The sequence below is a fragment of the Penicillium psychrosexuale genome, assembly GCF_028828465.1.
Source record: "Penicillium psychrosexuale strain IBT 29551 chromosome Unknown utg000004l, whole genome shotgun sequence".
Taxonomy (NCBI): domain Eukaryota; kingdom Fungi; phylum Ascomycota; class Eurotiomycetes; order Eurotiales; family Aspergillaceae; genus Penicillium; species Penicillium psychrosexuale.
This window is the reverse complement of record NW_026643189.1, coordinates 6,948,331-6,969,557: the sequence shown is the minus strand read 5'-3', so window position 1 is coordinate 6,969,557 and position 21,227 is coordinate 6,948,331. Positions and strand designations below refer to the sequence as shown.

The 21,227-nt window shown below is 48.7% G+C and overlaps 10 protein-coding genes across 10 annotated transcripts; 8 read left to right on the top strand and 2 right to left on the bottom strand.

The window, feature by feature from the left end:
- Positions 1-1,519: 1,519 nt before the first annotated feature.
- Positions 1,520-2,774, bottom strand: N7518_008484 (uncharacterized protein; the record flags this gene model as incomplete). The annotated part of the gene is made up of 3 exons (XM_057189411.1): positions 1,520-1,724; positions 1,777-2,296; positions 2,396-2,774. The coding sequence occupies 3 exons, from the start codon at positions 2,772-2,774 to the stop codon at positions 1,520-1,522; spliced, it is 1,104 nt and encodes a 367-aa protein (XP_057041114.1).
- Positions 2,775-3,490: 716 nt separating this feature from the next.
- lap1 (putative aminopeptidase) lies at positions 3,491-4,706 on the top strand (the record flags this gene model as incomplete). Its single annotated transcript, XM_057189410.1, has 2 exons — positions 3,491-3,667; positions 3,726-4,706. The coding sequence occupies 2 exons, from the start codon at positions 3,491-3,493 to the stop codon at positions 4,704-4,706; spliced, it is 1,158 nt and encodes a 385-aa protein (XP_057041113.1).
- Positions 4,707-5,283: 577 nt separating this feature from the next.
- Positions 5,284-5,972, top strand: N7518_008482 (uncharacterized protein; the record flags this gene model as incomplete). Its single annotated transcript, XM_057189409.1, has 5 exons — positions 5,284-5,289; positions 5,354-5,363; positions 5,429-5,661; positions 5,734-5,808; positions 5,868-5,972. 5 exons carry the CDS (start codon positions 5,284-5,286, stop codon positions 5,970-5,972), a joined length of 429 nt encoding a protein of 142 aa, XP_057041112.1.
- Positions 5,973-6,414: 442 nt separating this feature from the next.
- On the top strand, positions 6,415-7,473 carry N7518_008481 (inositol monophosphatase family protein; the record flags this gene model as incomplete). Its single annotated transcript, XM_057189408.1, has 1 exon — positions 6,415-7,473. One exon carries the CDS (start codon positions 6,415-6,417, stop codon positions 7,471-7,473), a length of 1,059 nt encoding a protein of 352 aa, XP_057041111.1.
- Positions 7,474-8,362: 889 nt separating this feature from the next.
- N7518_008480 (DUF1774 domain-containing protein) lies at positions 8,363-9,342 on the top strand (the record flags this gene model as incomplete). The annotated part of the gene is made up of 3 exons (XM_057189407.1): positions 8,363-8,586; positions 8,644-9,083; positions 9,143-9,342. The coding sequence occupies 3 exons, from the start codon at positions 8,363-8,365 to the stop codon at positions 9,340-9,342; spliced, it is 864 nt and encodes a 287-aa protein (XP_057041110.1).
- A 745-nt stretch (positions 9,343-10,087) lies between these two features.
- On the top strand, positions 10,088-13,775 carry chsB (chitin synthase class II; the record flags this gene model as incomplete). The annotated part of the gene is made up of 4 exons (XM_057189406.1): positions 10,088-10,299; positions 10,673-12,569; positions 12,620-12,786; positions 12,842-13,775. The coding sequence occupies 4 exons, from the start codon at positions 10,088-10,090 to the stop codon at positions 13,773-13,775; spliced, it is 3,210 nt and encodes a 1,069-aa protein (XP_057041109.1).
- Positions 13,776-14,700: 925 nt separating this feature from the next.
- N7518_008478 (uncharacterized protein) lies at positions 14,701-15,796 on the top strand (the record flags this gene model as incomplete). Its single annotated transcript, XM_057189405.1, has 2 exons — positions 14,701-14,861; positions 14,917-15,796. The coding sequence occupies 2 exons, from the start codon at positions 14,701-14,703 to the stop codon at positions 15,794-15,796; spliced, it is 1,041 nt and encodes a 346-aa protein (XP_057041108.1).
- A 653-nt stretch (positions 15,797-16,449) lies between these two features.
- On the top strand, positions 16,450-17,169 carry N7518_008477 (GNAT family N-acetyltransferase; the record flags this gene model as incomplete). The annotated part of the gene is made up of 1 exon (XM_057189404.1): positions 16,450-17,169. One exon carries the CDS (start codon positions 16,450-16,452, stop codon positions 17,167-17,169), a length of 720 nt encoding a protein of 239 aa, XP_057041107.1.
- Positions 17,170-17,809: 640 nt separating this feature from the next.
- On the top strand, positions 17,810-18,739 carry tpcM (methyltransferase tpcM; the record flags this gene model as incomplete). Its single annotated transcript, XM_057189403.1, has 1 exon — positions 17,810-18,739. The coding sequence occupies one exon, from the start codon at positions 17,810-17,812 to the stop codon at positions 18,737-18,739; it is 930 nt and encodes a 309-aa protein (XP_057041106.1).
- A 67-nt stretch (positions 18,740-18,806) lies between these two features.
- Positions 18,807-20,773, bottom strand: N7518_008475 (putative glutamyl-tRNA(Gln) amidotransferase subunit A; the record flags this gene model as incomplete). The annotated part of the gene is made up of 7 exons (XM_057189402.1): positions 18,807-19,355; positions 19,409-19,532; positions 19,587-20,008; positions 20,062-20,161; positions 20,211-20,284; positions 20,347-20,445; positions 20,498-20,773. 7 exons carry the CDS (start codon positions 20,771-20,773, stop codon positions 18,807-18,809), a joined length of 1,644 nt encoding a protein of 547 aa, XP_057041105.1.
- Between the last annotated feature and the right edge of the window lie 454 nt (positions 20,774-21,227).

Sequence of the window (21,227 nt, the reverse complement as noted above, 5' to 3'; positions counted from 1 at the left end):
GTGTGGTTGGCCCAATAGGGTATATCAGAGCAAAAGCGATCACACCAGGCGTTTGGACCTGTGGATAGATAGTCCGGTTGATTCCGCAAGTCAAAGAGGGGTCAGATTCTCATGGGACACCGAGGTAGAATAACAGCGACAAGGGACATTAGAGTGATATCTCCAAGGTTATCATCTAGGATGATACAAGTGAAACGAGAAAGAAAATCATATGATTGAGGGAATAGGACAGGGGTGGGGGCTACCTTGTTGAGAAGCCAAAATATATAGTGGAATTGGGGGGAGAATGTGCCAGCGAGGGGAACGAGCAAAGCAGAAAAAAGGAGTTGGAGCCGGCCAACACTAGGTCAGAGAGAATGTAGAAATCTGGACTGTCACAATGTGCGAAGTATTTAGAACATTGGGGAAATGCAGAATGTTCAACTCGTCATTTTTGGGTACCCGACTCTTTGTTCTACACGATCGAGCGATTTATCCAGAGCCACACCGTTGCACCCGACTATCGCAGGCCGTGGCACAAATCGAAAGCAAAGAAAAAAGAAAAGAAAGCGAAAATCAGCCACAGATCCTGGGCTACGGGCGAATCTACCTATAAGGGGTGGGAGAACTCCTCTCTAGCGTACGATGTGCTGTATGGTGGTCCCTGTCTCTCGTCTTCATTCGTGGCTTTGCACTTCTTTTTGCTTTTTAGTCTCCGAAAGCCAGTGAGATTGCGGGGGCCTGCATTGAACTAGTCTAGACACGAGATTCCTGTACTCCATAAGAGATTAGACTTCTGCTTTGTTACGTTAGGGCTCGGGCCCTGTAGCGTCCAAGCACTTGGGAATTCTTTAGACGTTATACGTAAGGAGGACACAACGTCTAGCTTGTCAGAGACATCCCTTTATACATATACAATACCTTGGACGTTATGGGAACCTTGGAAACCGTGGGCCCCACGGTCCGTTCCGATCCATTGTGTGGTGGAGACGGTGATAGCCGACGGTATAGGAGTGCATAGGTACCTGTTGTACGTAAGATTACATATAATTTTGCTTGGTCAGAATATCATGTCATATCGAAGAGGTATCCGATCCTGCGCAGTTCGCCCTGCACGGTCAAAGAGTCGATGTCAACATTCTTCCCATCGTACGATCGCGATCAATCTAATTCTCCTAACAGCCATGTCTTGGGCCTTAGCATGACGACATATGATCAGCTAGTTTCGGTGCACAGACTTACATCTGCATCCCGGTAACGAAGGGGGTTTCTAGATCCCACTCGCATTCTTCACTTCGATTCAACTGAACACACGATGAACTCATAGTCCCCACTCACCAACAATTGATCAACATTGCATCAATGCTACGAGAAAAGATATCCCTTGACCTGAATTGCGACCGAGAAAATATGTCCAATGAGATCTACATATGACCACCTGTAGCCGAGAGACAACATGAATTACAAATCCGTGAACGTTAACCTCCAATAAATATGTCCAATCCGGAAGACAGAAGAGAAAGGGCAAGAAGGCGGGAGTTTACACCTGAGCATAGAGAGGCCGAGGGAGCTCCTCGCCGGGCTTGATCAGGGCCTCTGAATGGCAAGCTGAGTGGGAAACGAGCCCGGCGCGGCTTCCCGGAACCGGGGATCGGAAGCCCACATAGGCTTCTCGTCGGTCTTCTACTGTGATGGACCAAGTGTGCAATCCATAGTAGGATGCGATGGAGTGGACTAACCAGCGACTGAGAAGAGTCAGCAGACTGGAATAGGGTGGAGGGAAGGCTTGAAACATACCCGAATCCAGCGGCACGATCATCAGCCAGAGTCTCGAGCACCATCTTCTCACCGTCCCGCTCGCTGTGAGAGTTGATCTCCTCTCGGAGCAAGCGGAGTCTCTCCTTTCGCTCGGGCGAGTCGTGCATCTGCCCATTACGACCGACAAAGACGATCTCATCTTCCGAGTCATCACTGGTCGAGTACTCAGGAGCATCCCGCAAGCCCTCTTTCTCAAGTAGAAGCTCCCTCTCATTCCACTTTTGAATAAACGTACGGACCTCATCTTCCAGATCTCGGAGCATGCCATGCGCGGCACGCGCATGCTTCAGCTTTAACCTCAGTTCCTTCGGAATTTGATGCTTCTCATTGGCCCTCTCAGCAGCCCTCGCGGCCGACTGGTGATCCACCACATGGGAATAGTGAACGTCCCACAGGGGCGCAAGATAATAAGGCATCGGGTCATGCCGAGGATAGGTAGGCTGGACATCCCAGTCCTTTGAAGAGGGTGGTTGCGCCCAGGGGTTGTGCAAGAGACGATCTTAGTGCCTAGTCAGCATTTGCCTGCCAAACCAGCACCAAAGGCAAAAAGGTACAAGTCGGCATTCGCCGCGACCTATCTAGTGCATATACAACGTACCGTTCTCCCAGCGCTGTCTCCGACGGCTGCCATCTTTACCCTTGAGTAGAGCCTCTCGGGTCTTGAGGCCATCCCGGCGCAGAGGCTCCCGACGTCGGAAGCTGACTGTCGGAGGGCGGGACTCGGCCTTAACTCGTTGGGACGGGATCGCTTCGTCGTCGTCGAGAGGGATCGACAGCGAGACGGTGACTCCGCGCGGACCCGAACGCGTCGGAGTCGGTGTAGACGGCGTTGTCGCTGCAGGGGCTGAGTCCGATAGGGTCATATCCCGCAGGGACGCTGCTGCATGTTGCTCTGTCCATGCGGAGATGGCTATGGCTTGTTGCGGTGACAGGTGCCCTTGGGAACCCTCTGCTCGCAGGCGTGGATGGATAGCCATAATGTATGCGATATGATCTAATCAAGGCAACAAGTCTAGGAGAAAGAGGGATAAGGATAGGAATGGGCAAGTTAAGGGCCTGGGACAGATGATACGCAAGGTTGTCTGCACGGGACAACTCGCCAGACGCTGATTGGTGGTTATTGGTCACCTGATAGCCCTAGCCCTAGTTCCCTATTTGGGAATCTGAATTGACACCAGACGGTGGAGCAAATATCGAGGCTGTACGGAGTAGACACTAGCTCAAGGCTGTAGACAATAACTCTGTATCCTTATATTAGTCTTCACCATGATGTGTACATATGAGCCTTATCTCCGCATGGCGATGAGTCATAGCGCTGTCATAGTGGAGTTTGTTCTCCCATTCTCCACCTTCAATCCCCAGACTCGCCGAGTCATGTCTAGGCTTTTGGTGCTTTTGGTGCTTTATGTAGGTGCCTGTTCCCCGGGTTTGATAGTCTCGAACAAGATCCTGCGAGCCGATATGATCCGTACGTGTTAGAGATTTCATTGTTAAATGATCAACCGGATGTACCGGCAGTCCATTCTAAGAATAATATGATACAGAGCCTTAGTGTTTTAGCGCGCGGGGTCCAAAAATGGCTTGGCGCAGGGCGCGTGCCCAACACCCTGCACTTCTAGCCTTTTAAAAGAATCCTTAAACCCTCTCGACCCTTATTCTGCTTATTCTGCTTATTCTTCTTATCCTTATCATCATGAAGTTCCTCACTCTTGCGCTGAGCGCAACGGCATCTGCCATGGTCATAGTCAACCCGGAGCAACAACCTCTAGCACCTTCAATTGTTCAAAACCCTCAGTCGAAGTCTCTGATTGAGCTGGCCCCATACCGAACCCGATGGGTAACTGAAGAAGAAAAGTGGTCGCTCAAGCTGGTAAGCCAAGTTTTTTTTTGATTCGAAACTCAATGACATAGTACTAACCCCCGACCAGGACGGAGTGAACTTTATCGATGTCACCGATGAATACCAATCAGGCTCCTACGGAACCCTCCACACCACGCGGGTCGTCCACTACCCAGGGGCTATGGAGCACTCACACGAGATTCTGCCTTTGACCGAAACTCTCGACAAGAGTAACATGAGAAGCAACCTGGAACACTTCACATCCTTCCACACGCGCTACTACAAGTCGCAAACGGGAATCGAGTCAGCAACCTGGCTATTTGACCAAGTGACTGCCGCAGTGCACGAGTCTGGTGCCAGTGACCACGGCGCAACCGTCGAGCGCTTCGCTCATCCCTGGGGCCAGTTCAGCATTATTGCGCGCATTCCCGGCCAGACGGATAACACCGTCGTCCTCGGTTCCCACCAGGATAGCATCAACTTGTTCCTGCCTTCGATCCTGGCTGCTCCAGGCGCGGATGACGATGGAAGTGGAACAGTTACTATCCTCGAAGCTCTTCGCGCCCTGCTGCGGTCGGAGACTATAACCCACGGCAAAGCCCGTAACACTATCGAGTTCCACTGGTACTCTGCCGAGGAAGGTGGTTTACTCGGATCACAGGCTGTATATGCTAATTACAAGAAGAACCAGCGGAATGTCAAGGCCATGCTCCAGCAAGACATGACTGGGTATGTTCAGGGTACTCTTGATGCTGGCGAGAAGGAGTCTGTGGGTGTTATTATCGACTACGTCGACCAGGGCCTTACTGCGTTCATTAAGGAGGTTATCACCACGTACTGCGATGTGCCCTATGTCGAGACAAAGTGTGGCTATGCATGCTCTGATCATGCTTCTGCTAGTCGGTACGGATACCCCTCGGCATTTGTGATCGAGTCTCAGTTTGAGAACTCCGATAAGAGGATCCACACTACCGAGGACAAGATCGAGTATTTGAGCTTCGATCATATGCTGCAGCATGCAAAGATGAGCTTGGCTTTTGCTTACGAGCTGGCATTTGCTTCCTTCTGATCTTGTCTTGCTGGTTTACATGGATATGATGGTTCGGCGTTTTATGTGATATACCTCCGCGCTGGGTTCCCTCGTCAAGAGTACATTGAGGTTTAATCCGATGCTGTTTTTATTTTTTCTTGGGGCTTTTCCCCTACATATCCTCAATTGAATGATTATGACTTGTTGACCTTTCTATCCTGGTAATGATCATTTTTTAACCTCGATAACTCAAGAGCACCATATGGTCAAAGCATATCATAGTAGACTCTCCGATCAGGGGACATGTGGATTGTAGTCAAAGTACAGGGTACCAGAATTTGTACAGCCGCTCTCTTCCTTTTTCCTCACTTTCTTCTATCCTTAGCCTTATCCTCTTCGTGAAGTGGCAAAGAGCACGCAATCCCTGAGAATTACAAGAACACCTTACTTGATAACGGCTCCCACGGCTCTCCGCCCGACATTTCTCCACCTCCGGGCGACGCACCCGAGTGTTCCCCTCATGAGGGCACGGGGACTTTTCCCCTCATCAGGATAAAGCACGCAGGATCTTCGCTGTATCCCGGGAATGCCACCGAGTAATACCGTCTGTAGTACAATGAGTGTGTATATTAGTTGATGGACATCTTGTTCCTAAATATGTCCCAATTCTGACCATATCTATCAAGTATAGCAACAGTGAGTTTTTCCTCACGACCTCCAGAACAAATCATACAGTCTCTAATACGTTCACCTATGGAAAGTGTCTAGCAATATCGTTCCTATTACCGTCATTAAAGGCGCTGGCCACGAGTTCATCCCCCTTCCTCAGGGCGAGAACGCGACCACTGCCGACTTCCACTCTATCCGCACCAATACTGAATCCCCTGCATACTTCACTTCGGGATTCTATAAGATCGAGGCTGGACCCGAAAGACCCGCAAACTACAATTTTGAGGAGACAAAGTATATCCTCAATGGTCAGATCGATATTTTGGTATCTCCCCCATTATATCTTGACATCTGCTTCTTAAATCTTTTGGTTATTGATCATTTCGGTTACAAATAGGACGAGGCTACAGGTGTCACCCATCACCTAGTCCCGGGAGACTTTGCTTTTTTCTATGTTGGATCTAAGGTCAAGGTTTGTCATGACCCTCGTACGCGAGATATTAGTTGAAGTATTCTAATTTCTCGGTCTAGTTCTCGACTAAGTCTCAAGGGCTTGCCTTCTACGCTGTTACTCGACCTATTCGAACCCCTCACCCTAACCTTCAAGGTCGTGAAGAAGACAAGGCTAGGTTGTAATGAGTTGGTCTGGACAAAAGCTCTAAAGGATTTGAATTTGGTGTATAGATGGTGATACTTGTGATACAACGTTTCATCATATTTCTTGTTATATATATTGAGTATGGTGGTCTGACGAATCTCTACGCAATTTTATGTCCAATGTTTTCTGACGCCTTTACTTATATTATAGCCTGTGCCAAATAAGATCTTTCGACCAGATATGCTCATGATACTATTGATATTGTAGTGGATCAGTATAGATTGAGATATGACGTAGGGATACATATGTACATGTACTCACCGGTGTTTCGCTGCACGTGATGCCCCTCTGTGTCCAAAAAAATAAACTACCGTTTTCATACTTGTCGCTCAGAACTGTCATTTCTACATCCGGTCAACCAAATCTACCCTGGATCAATATCGAAACCCTCCACATACACAACCCCTAAAGCCGCCTACAATGACCTCAATGCCCTACGCCAAAGAGCTCCAGCTCGCCAGCCTAGCTGTACAACGAGCAGCCATTCTAACAAAAGAGCTCCTCTCTGCTGTCGACAAAGGCGCCCTTGACAAGAGCGACTCCTCACCCGTAACAATCGCCGACTTTGCCGCCCAAGCCTCAATAATTGCAGCCATCCACAACGTCTTCCCAGACGACGATATCGTCGGCGAAGAAGATGCCACAGCCCTCCGCTCAAACCCAGATCTCCTCGCAAGAACCTGGGACCTAGCAACCAGCATCCACCTCAATGACCCAGAAAGCGAAGCCCTTCTCCACACTCCACGTACCACCTCCGAACTCCTCGACCTAATTGACCTCGGCGCAAAAGGCGCCTGCACCCCCACTAGCAGGACCTGGACTCTAGATCCCGTAGATGGAACAGCAACCTTCATCCGCGGCGAGCAGTACGCAGTCTGCCTCTCATTAGTCGAAAACGGGATCCAAAGAATCGGCGTCCTCGGCTGCCCGAATCTCCTAGAGTCAGGACTCGTGGCTGAAGACCGCGTCGACCGTGACGGTCTTGGCCAGATGATCTCGGCCGTTGTCGGGCAGGGAGCTACCATCAGACCTATGGGTCCGGGAGCCTTGCTGCCGGCACGCCCGCTTGAACATGTCCCGCAGGTTGGAGCTTCCGGTGTGCGGTTCATTGATACGCGTGCGGCAAAGACGCAAGATCTCGAGGCTCATGCTCGTGTGGCGGCGCATCTTGGCTGTCCGTGGCCGAATCCGGTGGATTTATGGTCAGCGCAGATGCGTTACATTGCCATTGCCGTGCAGGGAGGGTGTAATGCTTTCGTTAAGGTGCCGTTGAGTGCGGATTATCGCTCGAAGATCTGGGATCATGCGGGTGGCATGCTTATTGTGCAGGAATTGGGCTGTCTTGTTACAGATCTTGAGGGGAAACCAGTTGATTGTTCGCTGGGTCGTACCCTGGCTGGGTGTCATGGTATGGTTGTTGGGCCGGCTTCGGTTCATGGGAAGATTTTGGAGGCTGTGAGGGAGGCGCGGGGATTGTGATTTCTTTTCCCTCCTATATTTTTGCACGTTGGTTTTGATACCCTAGATAACCATATCATTGGCATGGTTACTATTGATACTAGTACTTTGCACATCATGTACAAAGTAGACTGTTATTTCTACCGGCATGAGGTGAGAGCACTGGCCATTTCCCCGCGTTACCAGATTCGGACAGTAATACTTATTCCCTACAACATACGGAGTACATACTACTAGTATGTAGTACGCTGAGTAGAATCAAACTCGGTGCCTCGCGTGTTTCAACATGCCATTCAAGTTTATTTTTAAGTTCAAATATTGTCTTCCGGCGCCAAGGTAGGCTCAGCTCAGTTGCGGGTCTCATTTTCCTTGATTTCTGTCTCCCAAGGTCCTACGCTCAGCATAATAACTCGAGTACTTTTGGTTTTTTAGCTTGCTCACTGTATTTGAGGTTGAAATCTGTATTGAATAGGACTGTGCGCGATGATCTATGATCTACGCTTGATCAAGGTTACGTCAGGTTATTTTCTCACTGTAGTTAGACTGGGATGACGCTCAGTCCATGTTTCACAGAAACACAAGTATTTCTATTTCTAGTAAAACCGAAAGATGTGGTTATTGTTGATAGAATAAATCATGATCTCTTCAGCTTTCGAGAGATGGAGTACATAACTATGCTATGTAGTTGGAAGTAACCCTAAGTGACCCTCAATGGATGGAAGCGTTGATGTCATCACCATGGAATTGACCTCATCTGCAATTCCTGGAATAGTATGGTCTGATGACCATATGCGGGGAATCCCCTTTTAATCCTTGATTATAAGACCCCCATCTTCTAGACTCTCAGTTTCTTCTATTAAAAATTATCATCGGCTTCCTCAGCTTCCTCAGCTTGGGTAATAACTCCATCATGGCATCATTCAACCCGTTCGCTAGACGCGAAACTCACAGCGCCAGTTCGCTGAATACATACCGAGTCTTTGTACCTCTCACCTGGGCTTTGGTCGTAGTGATCGGCATCTATCACTCCGTTCACTCGCCCGACGATACCAAGAAGGGCAAGAAGCTCTGGAAGCAGGCCAATAAGCATAATACTCCATTCAGCGAGAACACTACTTTGACTGGGGTTTTCTGGTTAGTTGATCCAATGTCTATAGCTTTGGGATGTCCACAAATTAATCCCCCATCTAGGATATTCCTCCTCCTCTCTCAGCTCAGCTACGTCTGGCACCTCTTTTCCAAGAACAATGTCCTCGTCGTGGCAGCTGCCAATGTCGCCACCCATTTCATCTTAAACAACGTCTTCCTCGCCGCTTGGATTCTGCTCTGGACCCGCAACCAATTTTGGGGCGCAGAGATCATCCTCATCGCCCACTTCATCAACCAGACAGTCACCTACTGGCGCCACAGTGGCCTGCCGGTGTTCGTCCACCTACCCGCTGTTGCCGGTCCCTATGCCTGGACATTGGTGGCGTTGTTCTGGAACGGCGCGGTCGCTGTTCACAGCCATAACCTGCCTGGCCGTATTGTTGCTAACATCTTTATCTGGGTTATTCTCGCAATCGGACTGTTCAGTATCGTCCCTCGCGAGGATTATATCCTTGGGTATTGTTTAAGTTGGTTGACTCTGTGTAAGTTCTTTCTTTTACTATCATTTGCTTAAGTGCCTTGCTGATATACATAACTCTAGCACTCGCCGTCAGACAAGTTGCTATAAAGATCATTGCCCTGCAGTGGATCTTTGCCTTTACCGTATTTGCCGTGTTCTTGTCTGTCTCTCTGTACCTCTCCACGACTAAGTACACCGGCCGCGACAGCCTCTTCCGTCGTGTTGCCCACCCCGATTCAGTAGACCGGGAGAGAGAGCCACTGCTCAACGAGGGGGTGTGAGCGGTGTCATCATGGCATCAACAAAGGACCTACTGCCATGATAAACCTAACCTAACCAGTTGTTCGTTGGGACGGCCCAGAACGAGAACCAAAGAATGAAAGTATGGGGTTTGGGGAGATCTGCAAGGCCAGTCTTGTTTTGGCAGAATTATGCATTCTTTTGTGATACCACCTGGAATAATGTAGTTTTGTTCAAGTGGCGTATTCATGTCAGAATGCATCGACCCACTTGGGACTGGGGATATTGAAGATGCGATGAATACTTTGGCGACTTGATATTGACAATTTGATATTGCATTGGGAAGGAATAAAATGGAATAACGAAGAATCTCATGTGATATTTCATTTCAATACTAATTGGAGTATTGTTTTCCAAGTGTTTCCCGTGCTGATTCGGTCGCCAAATTCAGCGTTGCCCTGACAACCACCTAGACCTCCACCTTGTTGATGCAGAGCGACGGATATGAACGGGCTGGACTTGTTTCCCCAGTCGATCCATTTTACTCTTTTATCCTCTTTTATCCTCTTCATCTTGCTTGCATGTGGAGCTTTCATATTGATATTATACTCACATTCCTCCATTCCTCGAGCCTCATCTGTCGAATCAAACAGATCTACCCCCACTCTGTCGTATCTTCGAGAGACGGGGATTAATTCTCATCGTTGTCTCATCGATACCCACCTCAGGTGGAATACTATGAGGCAGTGAGTTGAAACAAAAAAACATCACATTCCACGTTCTATCATGAACCGCCATCCGCCATCCGACTACGGCGACGCGCCGCCCGCATACCTCAACCATGACGCAAGTTCCTATCTGTCCGATCCTGACTCTCCGACCAATGCCTCACGTCTGAATGGAGGAACGATGCGCTTGTTGCCAAGCGGCGACGGTGCCGATGATTCAGGTATCAGTCATATGCCCTCCCATTATGACCCGGATTATGATCACACTCCGTATGTACTTCCTATACTTCCCAATTGTCTCTGATGCAACCCTGTCCGTCTTCACATTCCAGTGGTTTCCCTCGCGACGGAGCCACGTGCACTGCCAAATCCGACTCCTTCATTGACGGAACGGAGAGGCTGGGAGCCTCGAGCAATTGCCCGTCAATGGGCATTGCTACAAGGACCGAGCCAACCCCTTCCTTCCTTGCTGTTTGTCAATCACCCACCCTGTAAACATTGTAAACATTGTACACTTGATAATAGTGCATTGTTTACTGTTCCATCCCCCTCCACCTCCACATTGGGCCTCTTAGTGCCAGCTTCGCGGCAAAATGGAACGTCTTCCAAGACCAAGGTCTAACACCAGGGCGCACAATTATAGGACCGGACATGATCGAAGCTATGATAGTTATTACCAGGTGCCTAGCGTCGCTTCACCTTCGCGTCCACCATCCAGCTTGTCCAGTGTACCCAGTATCCCGCCTCCCACAGCAAACCTCGCAGACACTTCTGTGTACCCATCTATTCCCCCACGCACAGGATCGCCAATTCGCCCATGGAGCCCATCCCACATCCGACCACCCTCCGTGTCAAGTGTTGGATATGAGCGCGCCGATTTAAACGGTAGTCCAAGGCCCGGGACACCCAGCTCAAGATATGGGGGTAGTCCCCGTCGACCATTGCCTCCTGCGCCGTTGTTCACTGGACCAAAATCAACAATGGATACGAGCATCGATATTGGTGATGCCCATGGCGAAGATCCATTCGGTGGTGATGGCCGCACAATTAACCACACCTCACGCGCCAGTGTCCGATCATTCATGAGCGAATCGACAATGTTGGGAGACGAGAAAGATGGCATGTCCAAAGTCGATCTCGATGATGAATATGACGACGAATCGCACGTTTTGGATCCCAACCTCCACTATGGCCCAGCACCCGACAAGCAGGGCCGTCGTGGTGTCCGATCCAAGCAGGTCGCCAAAAAAGAAGTTCAGTTGGTCAATGGAGAGCTTATTTTGGAGTGCAAAATTCCCACAATTCTTCACAGCTTCCTCCCTCGCCGCGATGAGCGTGAGTTCACGCACATGCGATATACCGCTGTTACAACCGATCCGGACGACTACGGCGAACGTGGATATAAGCTTCGGCAGCAGATTGGCACCACGACTCGCGAGACAGAGCTGTTTATTTGTATTACCATGTACAACGAAGACGAGATTGGTTTCACCCGTACTATGCATGGCGTTATGCAGAATATCAGCCACTTCTGCTCGCGCACCAAGTCGCGTACTTGGGGCCGCGATGGATGGAAGAAAATCGTTGTTTGCATTGTGGCTGATGGACGTAAGAAGGTCCACCCGCGCACACTCAATGCATTGGCCGCCCTGGGTGTTTACCAGGAGGGTATTGCGAAGAATATTGTCAACCAAAAGGAAGTTCAGGCACACGTGTACGAGTACACCACGCAGGTCTCGCTTGATGATGATCTCAAGTTTAAGGGTGCGGAGAAGGGAATTGTTCCGTGTCAGGTTATCTTCTGTTTGAAGGAACACAACAAGAAGAAGCTGAACTCCCACAGATGGTTTTTCAATGCCTTTGGTCGTGCCCTTCAGCCCAACATTTGTATTTTGCTCGATGTTGGAACTCGACCAGAGCCAATGGCGCTCTACCACTTGTGGAAGGCGTTTGATCAGGACTCCAATGTTGCCGGCGCTGCTGGGGAGATCAAGGCTGCTAAAGGTAAGAACATGCTCGGTCTGCTCAACCCTCTGGTGGCAAGTCAGAACTTCGAATACAAAATGTCCAATATTCTCGACAAGCCGCTGGAATCAGTCTTCGGTTACATCACTGTGTTGCCCGGTGCGCTCAGTGCATATCGATTCTTTGCGCTGCAAAACGACGCAGACGGACATGGCCCCCTGAACCAATATTTCAAGGGTGAAACACTCCACGGTCAAGATGCAGACGTTTTCACTGCCAACATGTACCTCGCCGAAGATCGTATTCTTTGCTGGGAGTTGGTCGCCAAACGGGAAGAGAGATGGGTATTGAAGTTTGTTAAGAACGCCGTTGGAGAAACCGATGTGCCGGACTCGGTTCCTGAGTTCATCTCCCAGCGTCGAAGATGGCTGAACGGTGCGTTCTTCGCGGCTGTTTACTCGATTTTCAATGCCAAACAGATCTGGAAGACCGATCATACTTTTACCCGGAAGGTCCTGCTTCACATCGAGTTCTTTTATCAATTCCTTAATCTGCTGTTTACTTACTTTGGTCTTGTGAGTTTTGCGCTCTGTTTTCTTTGGGGGCGTCCACTGACTTTCCACAGGCCAATTTCTACCTCGCTTTCTACTTCATTGCTGGCTCTTTGACCGATGAGAAACTTGACCCATTTGGTCACAACATGGGCAAATATATCTTCATTGTTCTGCGCTATGCCTGTGTCCTGGTTATGTGTTTGCAGTTTATTATCTCGCTGGGTAATCGACCGCAAGGGTGAGTCCAAAATGCTTCGTCATATATTGGAACTTGACTGACATTCTCTTTCCAGTGCCAAGAATCTCTATCTCTCTGGTATCATTGTGTACGCCATTATCATGTTCTACACGGTCTTCTGCGCCCTCTACTTGGTGGTCAAAGAGTTACTCGCACGTGCTGGGGTTGGAAACGATGACCTAGAAGTTGGCGATAGCCTAATGATGAACATTGTGATTTCCATGTTGTCAACTGTCGGTCTCTACTTCTACAGCTCATTCCTCTACCTGGACCCGTGGCACATGTTCACCTCTTCGGTCCAATACTTCTTGCTCATGCCCAGCTACATCTGCATTCTCCAAGTCTACGCCTTCTGCAACACCCACGACGTCACTTGGGGAACCAAAGGTGACAACGTAATCAACACCGATCTCGGTGCAGCAAAGACCATCAACGGCTCAACCGTCGTCATCGAAATGCCCTCCGAACAACTCGATATTGACTCCGGCTACGACGCGGCCCTCCGCAACCTCCGCGATCGCCTCGAGGTCCCCGAGCCCCCGCCATCGGATACCCAGTTGCAGGAGGACTACTATCGTGCTGTCCGTACTTACATGGTCTCCATCTGGATGGTCGCAAACGTAATCCTCGCCATGGCTGTGTCCGAAATCTACGGTGTTGACTCCGGCGGCACAAACATCTATCTCGCTATCATCTTGTGGTCTGTCGCTGTCCTCGCGGCTATTCGTGCTGTTGGCTCTACTGCTTATGCTATCTTGAACGTCGTTCAGAAAATCGTTGAAGGAAAGACGAAGTTCGATGCGGGTAATATGACGAACTTCGCTCCTAGTTCTTTCGGCGGTTCGAGTGCGACTGCTACTTCTGAGTCTGGAGCGGCCTCCTCCCACCCTGTGCGCTACGGCGGCGGTGTGTCCTTTAAGGATAAGCTAGCCGAGGCTCGCTGGGCTGCTGGCAGGACCGTTGGAAAAGCTATGTTCTGGCGGAAGTAGATGATTATGATCATTTCTTCATGCTGTTCCTTTTGTTTTGTTTGCGATTTCTTTTCTATTTGGATTGCCCTTGGGCTTGGCTTTCCCGGGTCTCGTGGAGTTCTTCTGATTTGGGCTTCTGATATCAGGTGTTCAATCTTTTTCCCTCTAATGATGGAAATATCGTCACGATAGTGCTATTTTCTGCTTTCATGTTTTTATGTTTTTATGCTTGCTCTCTATTTCCAGATACATGGACATGTGTATTGATGGATGTACTTATGCGCTCTCTCTTGGAGCTTGGAATTAATGCTTTGGATGATGATCAAAATTACTGGACTCCATTTAATACCCCATCATATTTTGAAGGAAAAATAACTCAAACGTGAAAATCAATATCAACTATCGATAGGTCTGATTCTTCGGAAATGGTTCCGTTGTCCACTTTGCTATTCCCAGCAGGTTATTAGTCTTCATTGCATGTTATACTGTACTGAATATATGTAGTATTCAATGTCTACACTAAAGCCCTTCCTCAAATATAACTCTAGCGAATCTACTGTATGACTTGTCCATTGCTCATACTACAAAGCACTGGTTGATTTTAGCCGAGGTACTATCACACCTTTCGCTAGTCAATTTCACCCCAATGGCGCAACTCAATCTTGGTAAGCGTGATATTTTCATATCGATACTAACTAATTAGTAGCGTAGAAATTACAAATCGGACATGGGATTAACTCCAAATAGTGCTTCGAAATACGTGATAGGTTGTTACCCCAAAGACACTCACCCCGCATCACCGGTAAACACGGCAGTGTTGCATACGGTACAGGGCTATAATATTGACTGGTCAATACATTTGAGGGGTCTTAGCTTTTGTTATTTCCTTCGAATCCTGGCTACCGTTTTAATTTAGAATTGAACTTATTCGAGGCTGTTAAACATGTTATCGGAAAAAGGCAAGACGCAGCCCGAGGTCACAGATCTGGCACATATCACGGAAGATGAAGAGTCATCTGAAATACACTCTACCTTTGCTGTAAAAAGTAAAGTGTACAGCTGTCTCCAAGTTCTCGGTGCTTTCTTTATATTCTTCAATGTCTGGTATGTCAACTTTCTTTCGACTTCCAATTGGATATCAAAACTAACTGCTTTCCAGGGGTCTCAACCTCGCATTTGGGACATTCCAAAGCTACTATGCACTCACCTATATCCCATCATCGACATCATCTGACATCGCCTGGATTGGAACGATTCAATCCTGGCTCCTAATCGTCGGCGGTCTACTATCCGGCCCACTTTTCGACCTTGGCTACAACCAGAGCATGATTCTCGTCGGCAGTACCCTAGGTGTAGTCGGCATAATGATGCTTAGTCTTGCACATGACTACTACGCCATATTCCTAAGCCAGGGGGTCTGCATGGGCCTCGGATTCGGACTGCTTTATGTCCCTGCTATTGCATTGGTCAGCCGTTCTTTCACAACAAGAAGGGCTGTTGCGCTAGGTATTTCGAGTAGCGGTGCGCCTGTCGGGGGCATTATCTATACGACGATGTTCAACCAGCTTATATCAAAGGTTGGGTTCGCCTGGACCGTCCGCCTTGTGGCGTTCTTGATGCTGGCGCTGTTCATCGCGGCTGCTATTATGCTTTTGTGGCCGGAGAGACATGCAGTGAAGGTTAAAAATACCCAGCGCAGGAGCTTGATTGATTTGCGCGCTTTGAAGGATTTGCCTTTTTGGAGCTTTGCTATCGGGAACTTTTTTCTTTACCTTGGTTATATCACGCCTTTCTATTACATTCCGACTTACGCGGAGACAAAACTAGGTACATCGCGCTCAATGGCCTCTAATATCTTGATGATTTCCCAGGCTTCTTCGGTTATTGGCCGTGTTGTCTTGACTTTGTTCGCTCATTACTATGGGTCGATGATTGCTTGGATCATTTGCGGTATACTCTCAGGCGTTCTGTGTATTTGTTGGATCAGTGCAGACAGTCTTGCCCGGTTTATTCTTTTTGCTGCCTTCTATGGTAAGTGAAGCTCCTTCTCTAAGTCATCGGTGTTCTATTTTGACCCAAATCACAGGTGGTATCTCCGGGGCTTTGATTCCTCTGCCGCCGAGCGTTTTCACTCAGGTCTGTCCCGACCCCAAGAGTCTTGGAACTTGGCTTGGAATGGCGCAAAGCTTGAGTAGCTTTGCGAGTCTTGTGGGACCACCAATAGCAGGTGCGCTCGCTTCAATTGGCGCCGATGGTAGTGCGGATTTGAACTACTTGGGTATTCAATTGTTTAGTGGGATAGTCATGTGTTTTGGCGCATTTCAGCTGATCTTTTTATGGTATTTGCTGTACAAAAAGAGGGGCAAAACTGGTTTATTTTAAAGGTAAGGAGAAGCAGCTGTCTATAGTCCACATCAATGTAATTAATTAGTTGCTAATCTTCCGAACTTCTTGCGAAATTGTCCTCACTATTGAGTCAATCTGTACTTTTGCTCCAGTTCGGAGAATCAACCTATCACGTTCGGACTCTCGGCATTCACAACAAATCACACTGGCGTGAGTCATACATAGATCAGCCCAATAAACAGTATATACACGGCCAACTCCGCTAGGTATTAGCTGGTAGCACTCATATAATATCGCCGCGCTCTCAATTTCAATCATCAATAGCTCGAACAAATCAATTTCAAAAATGGCAGCACTACGCCCCAAAGGTCCAATAGTTCCCTTTACCCAAGCTCTACTACCAACGAGCCAAACAATTCCAGGCCGAACAATTCTCCTCGAGAAACTCTCGCCAAAGCACGCAGATGACCTCTTTGCCCTCATCGGTGGACTCGAACCATCCAGAGCAGACTTATGGGACTATATGTTCGACGGGCCGTACTCGGATGCTGAAACCTTCAAAACCAGCATCGCATCGAAATCCACTTCGACAGACCCATTGTTCTACACAATCATCGACAGGCGCAATTCTTTCCCCACTTTCGGAAAACCCATTGGCTATCTCTCTCTGATGCGCATGACTCCTGGTCACCTGGGCATTGAAATCGGGAATGTAATGTACTCGGCTGCACTCCAGCGCACAACCGGCGCGACAGAGGCGATCTATCTCCTCGCTCAGCATGCTTTCCATGATCTTGGGTATAGGAGGTTGGAGTGGAAATGTAATTCACTAAATGAGCCTTCGCGGCGTGCGGCTTCACGCTTGGGGTTTTCGTTTGAAGGAGTCTTTCGACAACATATGATTGTCAAGGGGAGAAATAGGGATACGGCTTGGTTTTCTATTTTGAGGGATGAGTGGGATGCTTCCCTGAAGTCTGCCATGGAGAAATGGCTGGATGTTGGGAATTTTGGGGAAGATGGTAGCCAGATTAGGTCGCTGCAGGATTTGAGAGCTGAGTCGGATTGAGATGTCCGTATTTGGATGGTTGCAGTTAACCCCACCTATCTATAGACAGAAGAAGAAAAAAGAAAAAGAACTACTCTTAGTTCACAAAAAGCCCATTCTTTTGTATAGGAGCTTGTTGAGGCGCTATTTGAAGATCACCGCGACTCCACCAGCCCCACCGTTCAGCAGAGCTCGAGGGAGTTGGAGAAAAACTCAAGCATAGCTGCAGTATGCAATGTACGAGCACGGAATAGTATGGATACCAAGGAGAAAGGTCATATGGAGTATGCCCAACAATTATGTGATCTATATGTGAGAAGAGATCCGAGATCGACTAGACCGATGTTCTCCGAGATCTAGAGATATTCTAGAGATCTGATCGAAGATCTCTGTCTGAACCTCTTTGATTGGAAGATTGTTCAAATTCCCAAAATTTCAACGAATAGACACGGTCTGGTTCATTAATCCCGATCCTTTACACTTTCTCATTCCTATACTTCTGTTCCGGGAATGACAAATAACAAAATGATATCTGTTCGCAAAAAAAAGCAGAAAACAGGAAAACAACATATAAATACACCCTATTACCCCTAGAGCATTAGCTGAATATATCATTGTCACCTCTAATCATTCAACCATTTCCCAAATACCCACATCACCAATGTCATCCGAAACCACACCCAACATAGAATACGGCTTCAACGCCAACCAAGGCGTAAACTGGTCCGACTACCTTACTTTTCGTCCAATCTACCCGCCCTCCTTCTTCGAAAAGGTCTTCACCTACCACTCTCAAAAACCCCACTTCACCTGGTCCCTCGCTCAGGATATCGGTGCCGGCTGCGGGATCGTCTCATCAAGTCTCGCCCCGCGCTTCAAAAAAGTGATCGTCTCCGACCCGAACGACGGGTACACTGCTCTCGCTCGCAGAGTCCTAGTCGAGGAATCCCGCCTTCCCGAATCTAGCTTCCGGTTCCTGAAGGAAAGTGCCGAAAGGAGCTCTGTGGAGTCTGGCTCGGTCGACCTGATCATGGCGTGTGAGTGTATCCACTGGACGAGACCGGAGATCGCGATTGCGGAATTTGCGCGGGAGTTACGCCCGGGTGGGACGCTTGTCATTACGCATTATAATTATCCGCGCATTGTCGGAAATGAGAGGGCTCAGAGGGCCTGGGGGGCTGTTTGTTCGTTTTATGCGAGTGAGGCTCATGATCCGATGCTTGATCATGCACTAAGAATTTTGAATTCTGGTACTGAGGCTCTGGGATTCCCCGTGGACGACTGGGAGGGCGTGAGGAGGTTATATGTTAATGCTCGGGGGAGTATTGAGGCTTTTAGGATTAATGATCGAGTTGGTGAGAGTCAAGTTAGGGATGGAGAGGAGATTGTTTGGGAGGAGAATGATGTGGATTGGATGGATGAGCAGGACTGTGACTGGTTTAGAGGTTATTCATCTACCTGGACGACACCAAGTGTATCAGAGGTGGACATTAATCCACTGTGGGATGAGATGGAGAGGGCTTTTGAGGGGAAGAAAGTGAAGACTGCTACGCCGCTTGCTATGGTATTTGCTACGAAGAGACATAGCTGAGGTGTAAATGTGTTGTAAGTAAAATTCATCGAATCAATTTATCTCCATTCCCAAGCCCTCCAAGTCTTCAAGTCATCAAGTATTCCTTGTCTCTCACAATCCCCTCAATAACCTTGGCCGCCGCTAAGGTCTCCTCGTCCTTAAACCGCTTCCCAGAAAGCTGCAGTCCCACCGACGCCCCCTCATATCTTTCCGGACCCTGGTACTTACGCCACTCTCTCTCATCAACCTCATCCCTGTGAACGTACTCTTTGTCTTGCTCCGTCAACATGTCTACCTTAGGATCCACAAAGATTCCAGATGGGAATACTACGGAAGGTAGGTCAACTAAGTTCCAAATCGCAGTATAATTCCAATACTGCGACTCGCCCATCACTGCCGCAGCAGCGGGATATGTCGGGGACAGAATAAAGTCAACACCGCGACGATTGAGGAGAGCATGATACTCGTCTCTGTAGATATCGCGCTGCTCTTGCAGGGCCCATGCCTCAGGGTGCGAAAGTGGCATGCTTCGGCTATAGGAGAGAGCCCAATCAGTTAGTGGGCGTGCCGGCTCACCTGATTCGGCAAGAACCTCGCGTTGCTTGCTGCCAGCTTCAGGGTAGTATAAAGCGCGCTGGGCTATGTTAGCGTTATAACGTGCATGCCCTGAGAATATCCGACACTTACAATAACTTCCCAGCCATGCTGGTGCTTATACGGTTCCCAGTCTACGACATTCACACCAGCCGCTACCAGCTTCTCCTTGGCGTGTCTCAGAGCGCGAGTAATAGGTGGATGGGGGCGGACGCAGCTGGGAAATGGATTAGCACACTGACAGCAGACATTTATTTGAATCACGACATACCCATCATCCCACATGATAGCCACAGTCATATCCCGTGTCGGAAGAACCGTCTTCCACGCCACAGGCATCAGGGATGTCTCAATATTCCAAGGCTCCTGCTCCAATGCAGCTCTCTGGAATAGCTCTAGATCCTCAATTGAACAACTAGCCAGTGGACCCACCACGCCGCGGATTGTCTCCTGGCCCGAAGCAGCGACTTTGAGCCCTGTTACAGGGTTCCGCAGTGAGGAAGGACGGAAGCCGTACGCACCGCAAAACGCTGCGGGGCAGCGAATTGATCCGCCGATATCAGTGCCAATCCCAAGTGGTGCGCACCGGAAGGCCATTGAGGCACCTTCGCCTCCGGAGGACCCGCCTGGACTGAGAGTGAGATTAAGTGGGTTCAATGTCGTGCCGGTGATATTGTTGCTGCAGCATAGATGCTAGATGGCGTTGGTTATGGGATACACCGCTAATGTGGAAGTTGTGGACATACCATCAATGACTGGGGTTCGTTAGTCCGAACGTGGAAAATCGCGCCGGCTTTAGACAGAAGTTGGAGGAGAAGAGCATCTTCCGTGGTGACTTTATCGACCCTGTTTTGCTTGTCAGCAATGCGGGCTGTCGTGGTGGATTTATACTCACCAAGCTACGTATCCCGTGTTGCATGTTCGGTTTTTCATTGCTATGTGTTCTTTCACGCTGATTGGTATACCGTGCTGTGGTTGTTTCATTAAAATCTCGCTGTGATAAATTTGAACAAGTATGTATATGAGCTTACCAGGGGCCCGACCAGTTCTCCTGTACGTCTGTAGTACTCATCATGCTCTTTGGCGCGAGCGATTGCCTCGTCTGCCATGAACTCTGTTGCGAAATTGAGCTGACAAGCATGTCAACATTGGAATTACACAATCCACATCTCCCAATCTCACCAGTTGATGGCCCAACACGGCCCTCTTCAAGAACGCAGTCACCACCTCTTCCGCGCTCATTGTTCCATTACCCATTTCGGTCACCAGTGCCGTGGCCGACATATCAGTGATAACGAGCTCGCGCTCATTCAACAACCCGCTTTGTCGGGGGAAGTCAATCACACTCTTCTGTGAGGCTGGCGGCAGCCTGTCGACGGGGAGAAGCCATTGTTTCGGAATAGAATTATTCAAGATATCTCTGCCTCTTTGGGCTTGGATCTCCCAATTAAGAGTCATATTGATGAGTGATTTGAGATGGAATATGGCTGGTTTCGGAGGGTAAACTGAGATATATAAGAAAGAGGGGAGAGAGACACAAGGCAGTCCTTCGTCCTACGTATTCCCCGCACCTTATCTGTGTGATCTACAAAGTACCTGGCTATCTCGGAATCGGAATTGGCTATCCATTGGAGTAGACGGCCGTCCTATTTGCAGAGTGGAGAACTATGCAGCTCTTATTGGTTAATGGTTCATACTGGCTGTTGCTCAATGTTGATAAGGTACAATCGTACACTTTTATATAGGGGATTGTTAATGGGACACCCCTTTGGATAACTAGTAAATCATTTGTCAAGGAATTACTTTCAAAGCTCAACAGGCTATAGTGTACACCCAGTCAGGCTACTTCAACAGCGCAATTTGTGACGATTTCGATGTAGAATTGGGAGAAACCTAGGCTAATGCATCTTGC